The sequence below is a fragment of the Musa acuminata genome, chromosome BXJ1-7, assembly GCF_036884655.1.
Source record: "Musa acuminata AAA Group cultivar baxijiao chromosome BXJ1-7, Cavendish_Baxijiao_AAA, whole genome shotgun sequence".
Taxonomy (NCBI): Eukaryota; Viridiplantae; Streptophyta; class Magnoliopsida; order Zingiberales; family Musaceae; genus Musa; species Musa acuminata.
Window position 1 is genome coordinate 3529173 of NC_088333.1, and position 10356 is coordinate 3539528.

A 10356-nucleotide genomic window follows, 5' to 3' on the forward strand; every position below is an offset into this window, starting at 1 on the left:
AAAATAAGCATCGAATGGTGTATAGCTGCTTAACACTGTTGGATGATACATGGCGATAAGCCCATCAAAACAGAAAAAGGTGCGAACATAAATCTCATACCATGTTCGGGTTCAAATACATCTGACACATTCAATGCAGTTTTACCAAGCTTGCAGTCGTCCAACACTACCACCCACTCAAATCTTACAGAAATATAAGTCTAATGCAGTAAAAGCAAAGATCGATAAATGTCTTCCCATAAGTAACCAAGTGCCTACCATCCAAAGGTCGACAGCATGTATCATCAGAAAGAACACAAGCTAGCCTAAGTAACAAGCTGGGAATTCAAGTGGATGAACTCGCAGTCATCAGCTTTCGGTCACTACTTTCTGTTTCTTTGGCATGCGATAGCCACCAACGACACAGGCATGGTCCCGCTCAAAGGGTTCTAGTGTGACTTGCTCTGAAGGTTTGAACTGATCCGCCTGCAGCTTCTTCACTTCTTGAGCAAAAACAGCCTCAGCAGGTACCGTGGAGTCGATGCAATTTGCCTGTAAAAGAAATATGTTTCCAAACAGTACATTAGTCTTCCATAAACTTTGTAGGCAATTTTAGACAAAAGTCAAACTTAAATTACTAGTGGTAAGAACAAAATCAGGACCTCAAAGATACAACCTGAAAGTGAAAAAAAACAAGTACACCAAGAGTACCTTAATTGAGATTACAAAGTGGCCACCATTCTTCAAGAAATATGAAGCATTCAAAGCCAAGATTCTTGCCTGCAGAAACAAAAAACTAATATTAGAATGTAATATCACAAGAACAAAGTTGTATGCTCCTGAAGTTGGCATGTTTAGCTATCAAAACTCCACAATACTTCCCTCTTAACTGCTTGTTACTCATCTATCATCATGAAATGGTTCAAATGGGTTGAAAAATAAATCAATCCGTCTACAAACTTATCTAGTATTACTGTTAGCATAGAGGAATAAACAAAAATACATGGAAAATATCCTTTGAAGGCCAAAGTACAGCTGAGAAATACTCAGATTTGGCCAAAGGCTCACATCTTGAAAAGATGTAATTCACTCAGCAAAGGAAAAATGTTATAAAAATTACCACTTAGATATCAAAGTACAATTAAATATACTTGAGAGATTTGACAAATGGGTAGTATGCACTATGCTACAGGCAAGAACAGCATCATCCTTGAGATGTAGTGTAAAAAATTGAAGGTTGGATGTATAAAAGAGGGTAAAAAACATATCACTTCAGAAAGCAAAAGTAAACCTTTCATTTATCAGAATAAAAAAAGCAAATAAAGCACCTTTGTATTAGTCTTGTATAACAGTATTCAAATATGCTGAACAGTAACTTTTGAACTTTTGAAACCTTTGCAAGTTTAATTCAAAATCTAACTAACTGAACATGAAGAAGAATGCTCAAAAGCTAACAGTAACCAAGGAAAGAGATGCATTGGAACAGTGAAGAATTACTCATGATATTCAATAGGAAATTAAAACCAAAAAGTCGAAAAGCACAAGTATACTGTAATAAACGTAGTCACTTCCAAGAACAGGTCATGTGCATCAGAAACTCGAATTTGCATCATCCATGATGTCCTGAAGGGGAATCCGAGTAATTCATCATATGCTTGTACCAAGATGATAAATCAAAAGGTTTGGAGTAAACATTAAAAACAGACGAGCAGAGGAAGTAAAAAGATATATTCATCATAAGCTAATAACAATCCAACAAATGATATATTCAAAATCCAACAGAGGAAGTAAAAAGATGTATTCAACAAATGATCTCCAAAATCCAACAGAACTAATAACAATTTCTTAAGATATATTCATCATAAACGATGACTACCAATCCAAATTGCATCATACCTAGCAAAAATAAGAACCAAATGCAACACTACAAAAATAAAAAGATTGGTGCTAAAATATGAAATAATCAAACTATTGGAGAAAGACCGTATTCTTCTACAGAAACAAAAATATCCATCAATTATCAAAGAACCAAAAAATATTTAAAATTGGATCAAAATGAAGTTACAAATTAAAATATGCAACTCCCAAGAAGTTACATATTAGATCACAATGAAAAATATACAACAGAAACAATCATAAATTGAAAACTCATAGCTAAAAACTGTGACTCTTACCTGGTCAGGTTGTGCAACATCCGAAAAGATGACATCAACCATTCCAACCAACATCCTGTATCTAGCAGGATGCCTAGCATCTTCTATTATGGGAATTACATTGGTTCGCTTTTTAGCCATATTCACAAGATCTCTACCACTCCTATGAGAAAATTCAACAGCATAGACCACTCCTGTCTGTCAAGCAACTTACAAGTGAGTAATGTATACATGACAACAACGATTTTGTTTATTTCTCCAACTTAACAAAACCAGAATAAAGGATTTACTGAAATAACAGCATTGACTTACCGGTCCAACAATATCAGAAACATGAGACACTGTGGTTCCTGATGCAGCACCAAGGTACAACACACGAGTCCCAGGAGCCTAAACGAAAATGTTGCATTAGCAATGGAAAAGAAAAAAGTAATAAATCTGTATGATCAAACGATTAAGAAGTATGTAAGTGTGGTGAAGCCATGTTCATGTTCTGCAACAAGTTTTGCTAATTAAATGTGCCCACTTAAAAGTTTTCTCACTGGTACCTTAAAAACTAAAAACCAAATCTAAGAATGAATAAAGTTTTACTTAGGTTGCATGCCCATGTCCCCCTTCTATCAAACTCTTTGCCTCTGCTCTTTAATTTCTCAAACTCTCTCTCTCACTCTTCTACCTTATGGTTTCGAGTTAGTTCCATGGAAAAATAATCAAGATAAAGTTATCAAATGTATTGGGTCATTATCCAACTGATAAGCTTTGGATTCTACACAAAAAGGTGTGGCTCCTGAACATCACCACCACATGAAAATAGGTGAAGTTATGGAAATAGAAGTCCTACAAAGACAACATGGAATCTCTTGACTTCGTTCAGATACTAATTTGCATAACCATTTGACAGGTGTAAATTTCTTTATACAATGAATAACTCAAACATATTCATAAATCAAAAAAATGAATGCAGAATCTTTTTGGAAAATATTTGGAAAGTGGACCGAGATATTTTGAGGTGGGAGGGTTCGATTATAACAGGAACCATAATTGACGAAATCAAAGCGTAACTTGAAAAGCCACCAAAGAACAGCTCATCAAGTGATACTTCTGGAAATCACCATTAAGTAAAATGAACCCGTACTTAGACAAACCAAATTAAACCAAAACTAAGATTACTTTGTCCATTTGCTAATAGTTTGACAAATATGATATTAGAAAACGGTGGTAAGAATTTTCACAGCTCACTAGTTTGAATAATAAGTAAAATGGTCCTATCAATCCACGTAAATCAAGGAAGGAAGGAAGGAAGGAACACCCACAATCCATATATTGTCAACACCTCCAAGAATGGCAGCTGCCAGCTTTGAGCGGAAAGGATTCCACACCCGGTATTCGACTTTGGATCCATCCTCATTCTGCAGGATGAAAGCAACGTAGTCAGGAGAAATACACACACTGATATCAACATTAAGGCCAGACACTGACATCAACAAGGGAGAAAGACACAGATGAATCACCTGAACAGAAACGCGCTTCTCGCCATATACGGCTTCACCGGGGGCCATGTTCTTCGTGCAGAGAGCATCTTCCTTGCCCTTGGCCACGAAAACCCCGTCGTGCCTGTGTGGCTGGACGACGACCCTGCTCCCGCCCTTCATGCCCCCACCTCGGCCTCCGCCACGACCCCTCCCTCCCCTGCCTCCACGGCCTCCCGCGCCTCCCCCGCGGCCCCTGCCGCCACCCCGGCCTTCAAAACCACCGCCTCTACCTCCGCCTCCTCTTCCCCTGCCTCTCCCCCCACCTCCATCGCTCCGTCCCCTGAAGCCACCGCCTGATTTAAGTTCACAAATCAAACACAAAAACAATCAGAGTCGCACAGACAACAATATCATTCAACAGATAAAACCGTTCAAAAATGCAATCAAAAAAGGCCTGTATTCCCTCGCTCAGAAGTCGAGTAACAATCAGAAGAAAGTAAAACAGAGAAGAAGAAATGCAGATCGAAACGGAATCGAGGTCCAGAGCCGGATGAGAGCTAACCTCGTGGAGGTCTCATGTCGGCGCCTAGGGTTTCTGGTGGGGCAAGAGGGGCGGCAGAGACCTCAAGGAGTGGAACGCTGAGTTTACTTATAGAGAAAGAAAGCTAGGGTTTAGGGTTTGCCGATATTACAGTGACGGAAATGTCCCGCACCTTTCGGTATAAATCGAAAGCCGCTTCATCCTGACCGTCCATTAAGGCTCCGCCTTCTCTTGCGCTAATCGCCAGTCGATGGTGGGGCTGCAGATGACCATAGATTATATTATATATAATATATGTAGGCACAAAACATTCGAATTCGTCAGGATGGCCGAGTGGTCTAAGGCGCCAGACTCAAGTTCTGGTCCTCGTGAGAGGGCGTGGGTTCAAATCCCACTTCTGACATTACACATAAAATGCATTTTGGTAATAATTTTGCTTTGTGAACATCCTTAAAAAATTAAATTGATTAATTGTAATTTCCTTTTCTGATGTTTATTTTTATAATAATATTTTTACAGGCTGTAAACATAAATTTAATATAATTCTCTTATCTTAATAAAAGGAAAAGTGATTTCTGACATTAATAATAATATTTTTTAGAAATATTTCCGCTTTTGTGAGTAATCTATCAAGGGTTGTTAAATGTAAACATGAATATACTACAATTCTTTTATCCTTAAAAGAATTAATCTCCATAACACAGTAAGCAAGTTGATAGGCCTCTGCACACCTTATTTGCAGATAAATCCAATAGAAAAATAGATTTATTTGTGAGTGACATCTAAAGGTTACAAAAGCAAGAAGTAAATGGAGATCAGGTTTGAGCTTTTTCAGCTTCTTGTCCTCCCCACAACTGCACTCGTGCTGCCGCTTGGGATGCCTGCAATGTCAGCAAACCATGAAACATCAGCCTTTTGTTCATGTTTAGCTTCCTCTCGATGTCTACTTCTCCACCCAGAGAAACCAAGCAATACAAACAGTACATTCGGAGATGAAACCTTATGATCTGTAGGTCTTTACCTCTGCACTCCAATCTGTCTTCCAGATCACGTAGAACAGTACCAGAGTCTGCAGAAGAGTTCCACCGAGCATGCCGACCCAGATTCCCTGAGACCAGTTAATTTTATATCAGAAAAGAACTAAGACGTGTTTGTGCATCTAATTGTATGCTGAAGCATGTCATCGAAGGTTTCTCTGGCTTTACTTTCCATTCGTTTTAGGTGGGAAGTTTACCTTCACCCCCAAGTGGAGGAGAAAACCCAAAACGAAACCCAGAGGAAGGCCAAAACCGTAGTAGCAACCCAAGTTAATGTAAGCCACCAGCGCCTGCCAGCCACCTCCTACAGCGATTCCTGCCTCAAAGGAAACATCCAGCTTCCGTAAAGCATAGTTGCCAGACTCGACTCTAGCATTCACCGTGGGTAATCGAACAAGAAGAGTTCATACTTGCCTGAGATAATTGGTTGGATGCTATTGAGCACCATGGTGATGCCCAGAAGGTAGGCGATGTTGGCGACGGCCCGTTGCATCTCTTTATCGCTCGTGAAAATGATGCTGAAGTAATTCCGTGTTGCGAGTACGACGACCATGCAGATGAGGCCGATGGCGAGGGACTCGAGGAGGATCACGATGACAGCATACTTGGTGGCCCGGGGGCGACCTGCTCCCAGCTCGTTGGACACCCGAACACTGTGTTGCGGCGAGATAGCATCAGCGGTGGTGAGAGGAGAAACTTGTCCGATGAACTGATCGTTAGTGGGTTCTACCTTATCGCGGCATTGAGTCCGATAAATACCATGCCCTCCCAACCATTGATGTTCATGCTGCAATGCGAAGAACATCTGTCAAGCACGGTTCTCGATCGACGACAACACGGGATGATTGCTGCATGAGGTTACCAGATAGAAATGGAGCCGACGGCAACCTCAGCGTTGGTGAGGTGGCCGCTGAGCACGGTGAGGATCATCATGTACCAGATCTCGAGGCAAAGCATCACCGCGGAGGCAAACGACAACCGGACGAACGCCCATAAATCCCTGAAAGCGGACCACGAAAGGCCGGTCCACCCGTCCTTGCACCACCCTACGATGTACGCGATCTGAGCCAGGGAGACCACCCACCCCGAGATGTTGAATGCGGCAGCAGCACCGCCCAAGCCCCAGTCGAAGACGAAGATGAAGAGCACCAGCATTCCGACGTGAAGTAGGAGGGCCAGGAGGCCGATCCAAGCCATGACGAGTACCTTGCTCTGAGCCTGGAGGAACTTCTGGGCGGGGAAGTTGAAGGCAATGGAGAACAACTGAGGGATGATGCTGATGGTGAATTTGCCGGCGAGGTCGGCGATGTCGTCCTCCTGGCCGATCAGCTTCAGTGCTGGCGTAGCAAAGATGTAGAGCAGACACAAGACGATCGAAGAAGCCACGAGAATTATCCAGGAGCGCTGCATGTACACGCCGAGCATCTCGACGCGGCCTGCACCGAAGGCTTGCCCGCAGAGCGTCTCCAGTGCACTCCCCATGCCGAGCTATCAACAATAGCACCGTAAGTAACATCATAGAATGAGCCCTAAGTTTCCTTGGAACGATCTTACACGGTTAGAATTGCAGTTGGAACGATGATTATATATATATATATATATCCATTAAAACTTGCAGATCTTGCCGAGTTCTATTAATTATTTTATAGAACACAAACGTTATATAAATGTTAAGTATATTTTAAATATTTTATACTATAGTTTGAAATCTTAATCCAAGTTTATAAAGGATTTCGACATCTGGTCCCCCAATATATATTGCACAGTGTCACATTTACGGACGTTGTCCAAACCTTATAACACGGCTCGGAACCTCCCCAGTACAAGACGGCAAATCTCTCCGAATATAGTCTGTCGGTGGTCAAATTGGCCGTGTCGATTACCTCCAAGTTCAAGCTATATGATCCAACCTAGTTATCGAGGCTGGCGAATTCCTCTTCTTTGTTGATGTATCATGACATTAGACACATGTGGAAGACATATTTTGCTATGCGTTAAGCAGCAATTGAGAGAAGGGATAAGATCAGGAGAGGTCTTACGAGGAAGCCGAAGTTGAAGAGGTAGACGACGTTGAGGGCGATGGCGACGGCGGACAGCTCGAGGTTTCCGATGTGGCCGACGAACATCTGGGTGATGGAGCAGAAGCCGTAGAGGCATAATACGTTGAACGTGATGGGCGCCCCGATCGACCACAGCTTCTTGGACTCCGCCACCAACACCTCCCACGCCTCCCGAGCCTCCCTCACCGGAGGGTAATCCTCCACCTTCGTCTCCGAAACCCTCTCCGCCTCCCCTCCGTCGCTCCTCCGCGGCCCCTTCTCCTCGTCCGCCTGTTGCAGCAGTGGCTGCTCCATGGTCTCTGTTCCCATTCTCTCTCTCTCTCTCTCTCCCCCAGTCTACCTAGAAATCCCTTCCCATCATAAACATGGATAGAGAGCAAACGGCCGAGTCGAGCAACTCCGTGGGTCGGGTGGAGAGAGACGGAGCAGGAGAGAAAGGGCGTTTATAGCTCACAGGACGCGACTAATCAAACGCCACGTGAAGAGCCCTGCGACTTACCACGGTGCAGTGGCCACGTTCCTTCGCTTGGATTCTCCAGATGATAATGACGGAATCGACGGCCACGATTCTCCTTCTAATCCAATCGTTGCACTCTGCGGGACCCATCCCGAGGCGTGGCGCGTGGATCAGGGACGCAGCCAAACCACAGGAAGAGCTCCTCCAATTGCTCATCAAATGCGGGTCCCGCGACTGTTGACGGGATGACGAATAGAAGGGGCTTCTCCTGTGTTTCGTCGCTCGACCAGTACAAGCATCGACGAGCATCCTTCCAGAAGAAGTTCGTGGCTCACACGGCCTTCACACAATCGTCTTCAACTGCTGCATTAACAGTGATTGGGTCCATCAAAATAGACGGGAAGCAGAATTTTATCCAGCTCGACCGACAGATGCTCGAAGCCTGACACTTACAGCTACCTAAAAGTCTTTAAGTCACTGTAGCCTTCTTTCTGTAACCTAAATGTTGCTCAACAGATGATCTCTCCACATCTGGTTGGAGGTCGGTCGTTCAATCGGACTCTTCGGTCTCATCACTGACGTGCCACGTACCAACCTAATTTATCTGCCAATGCATAAATAGGTTGTACTGATCGGCCGATTTGGCCGTGATTTGAAGTTCCAATTTCAACGTTTAACCATAATGGTGTATATAAAAAATGAGGAGAAGTCATGTCAATTGCATGGGTGGAGCTTTATTGGGGTTTGGTGTGGTGAGAGGCCCAACACTACTGCCCTTTTCTTCATAGCTCTCAATGCACGAGCTTCCTACCGTCCCGTCTCTTTGATGCAGCCGTTAGGTTGGTAAAGCGTGCGAACCACACGCACCCACGTAGCCCGTGCCACCTAACTTGCTCGAATCTACGAATGGACAGACAGAACTATATTTGTCTCCATGTGTATTATGGATGTCGCGAGTCTACATCTTCAAACATATGATATTACATTTTTATAATGCTTCGACCGTAATTATTTGTGGCGAGAGAAGACTTGATAGAAGAAATGTCTCTTGGTTCGGTGACAAGCGAACCGACCCATTTCGATTAGTAGCAGCTGTGAGGATTTCCATGGGCTCAAGTGATGTCGCCACTGTTTGTTATTGGGCCCCCAATTCGTCCGCTTCCTCCTTTGACAACTCAGAGCCAACGTGGCAGGCCATATAATTTAATTTCGAATTAATGGGACATTTATGACGCACGAATAGTAAGTACAGGGATGCATCTTAGAGTGATCGAAAGAAAACAAAATCATTTTAATTACGGGAAATCTGCAATGCATTTCGATGACTAAAACAGTAATTAATGATTGGAGTTCTCGAACGACACTTGCTGATTGCAGAAGGAACCACAAAAATAATTAAGAAATGATAGGGCACAATTCGGTAGCATGCCCCTTGGTAGCCGACTGCAGCCACCTCAATGCGCCAAAGTGAAGTTTCGAGGTCAGTGTGGTAAATCATGTCAATACAATGCTGTCTCGCGAAGAGTGGAACGACGTCGCTCGGATACGACATCATCCCGCAAAGAATGGAACGGTGCCACTCGAGTACGCCTCTACCCTGTAAAGGAAGGAATTGTTCCGCTCAGGTGTGATGCTGCACGGGACAATTGGTGTTAGTGTGAAAGGTATGGGTTTATCGCTTAGGAGGGTGATGACCGTTAAGAGACCGGTAACAACCAACCCATATAGGCAAGCATAAAAGCCCATTGCTTGACCAACATGAGAGAGACTTTTTAACTTATACATCATGCTCTCATTCGTTCAATCGAAAAGCTAATTTAAACACCAGAGGAGTCGGATCGAAAAATCTTCCTCCCGACTTTGACCTGTGTGCAAGAGCCCAACGACAGAAAAGATTACCCTCAAGAGACAAATTTCAAACCGACCCGACTCGCGAGCGGAGACATGAAAAACCCTACACGTTGAGGACTCCGAGACAAAGAGCTGAACCGGACACAAGACGATCGACGCTCGCGACCCGAGTGCTCAGACCCTACACATCTGGATTTGATCCCAGCCATAATGACTGCTCGGCCACGACGTAACGAGACAATCAACTGAGAACAATTAAGAGGCCGGAGACGATGCGATCTTTGAGAGGTTGACGATGTTGGTGTGATTTAATAATAACCGGAAACCGTGGCCTTGGAGATTCGTGCGAGGCTACATTTAGTTGAATTAAATTGCGGCATAAACTTCTTTGGGATGACGTGGTCTTTTAGATTCGCGAGAGGCGGCATCGCTTCACCGGAAAAAGGCAAAAGGTCCCTCTCGTACGATGGTCGTATCCTAATGAGAAAGACGTTCCGCGTACAGATCACAGGAGTGGAGGCCGCATGGGTGGGTGCATGCGTGTGGGACCCACCTCACATGCGTAAAAATATATTCCTCGACTTCCGTTGCACGCTTAACCCTCGTAAAGGGACGCGGAAAGAGAGGGAGAGGAGAGCGCCGACGAGGGGCCCGCTGTGGTGCTGCAAGCGAGTCATCCAGAAAACGCGTGCCTCGATCTGCCCAAACATCTGTCTTCCCGAATCTGGCTCATTGGTCGGGGCGGTGGGGTCCGAAATCGGGAGGAGGAAACTATGGTCAGCTGCATTGTTCGGCCCAGGGTTCAG

The 10356-nt window shown here is 44.1% G+C and overlaps 2 protein-coding genes and 2 non-coding genes across 5 annotated transcripts; 1 reads left to right on the forward strand and 3 right to left on the reverse strand.

Moving 5' to 3' along the window:
* Positions 1–78: 78 nt before the first annotated feature.
* Positions 79–4398, reverse strand: LOC135678271 (rRNA 2'-O-methyltransferase fibrillarin 2-like). The gene is made up of 7 exons (XM_065190868.1): positions 4167–4398; positions 3644–3957; positions 3446–3541; positions 2445–2522; positions 2154–2330; positions 691–759; positions 79–531 (listed from the first exon to the last, which is right to left on the reverse strand). The coding sequence occupies exons 1-7, from the start codon at positions 4180–4182 to the stop codon at positions 349–351; spliced, it is 933 nt and encodes a 310-aa protein (XP_065046940.1). The 5' UTR covers positions 4183–4398; the 3' UTR covers positions 79–348.
* LOC135680181 (small nucleolar RNA snoR60) lies at positions 1566–1636 on the reverse strand. The gene has a single exon (XR_010515424.1). It is a non-coding gene; the product is annotated as a small nucleolar RNA snoR60 (small nucleolar RNA).
* Positions 4399–4464: 66 nt separating the features above from the next.
* TRNAL-CAA (transfer RNA leucine (anticodon CAA)) lies at positions 4465–4548 on the forward strand. Its single transcript has one exon. It is a non-coding gene; the product is annotated as a tRNA-Leu (tRNA).
* A 313-nt stretch (positions 4549–4861) lies between these two features.
* Positions 4862–7662, reverse strand: LOC135678269 (protein DETOXIFICATION 35-like). 2 transcript variants are annotated; one of them, XM_065190864.1, is made up of 7 exons: positions 7222–7662; positions 6045–6670; positions 5913–5969; positions 5597–5835; positions 5380–5498; positions 5167–5253; positions 4862–5026 (listed from the first exon to the last, which is right to left on the reverse strand). In XM_065190864.1, exons 1-7 carry the CDS (start codon positions 7549–7551, stop codon positions 4961–4963), a joined length of 1524 nt encoding a protein of 507 aa, XP_065046936.1. In that variant the 5' UTR covers positions 7552–7662; the 3' UTR covers positions 4862–4960. The 2 variants fall into 2 exon arrangements, 1 of the variants encoding a protein (XP_065046936.1); XR_010514883.1 differs by lacking the exon at positions 4862–5026 and having other exon boundaries at positions 5593–5835; positions 7222–7661.
* Positions 7663–10356: the final 2694 nt, after the last annotated feature.

What these genes read in the sequence shown, in the direction of transcription:
- LOC135678269 (XM_065190864.1), bottom strand. Translation starts at nt 7,551, where the DNA reads ATGGGAACAGAGACCATGGAGCAGCCACTGCTGCAACAGGCGGACGAG. An exon ending in GTCGGCTCCATTTCTATCTG is followed by an intron (nt 5,970 to 6,044) that starts GTAACCTCATGC and finishes TTCGCATTGCAG; the next exon opens with CATGAACATCAATGGTTGGG. An exon ending in GGACTCAATGCCGCGATAAG is followed by an intron (nt 5,836 to 5,912) that starts GTAGAACCCACT and finishes GCCGCAACACAG; the next exon opens with TGTTCGGGTGTCCAACGAGC.
- LOC135678271 (XM_065190868.1), bottom strand. An exon ending in ATGTTGCACAACCTGACCAG is followed by an intron (nt 760 to 2,153) that starts GTAAGAGTCACA and finishes TTGTTTCTGCAG; the next exon opens with GCAAGAATCTTGGCTTTGAA. An exon ending in ACTTTGTAATCTCAATTAAG is followed by an intron (nt 532 to 690) that starts GTACTCTTGGTG and finishes TTTCTTTTACAG; the next exon opens with GCAAATTGCATCGACTCCAC.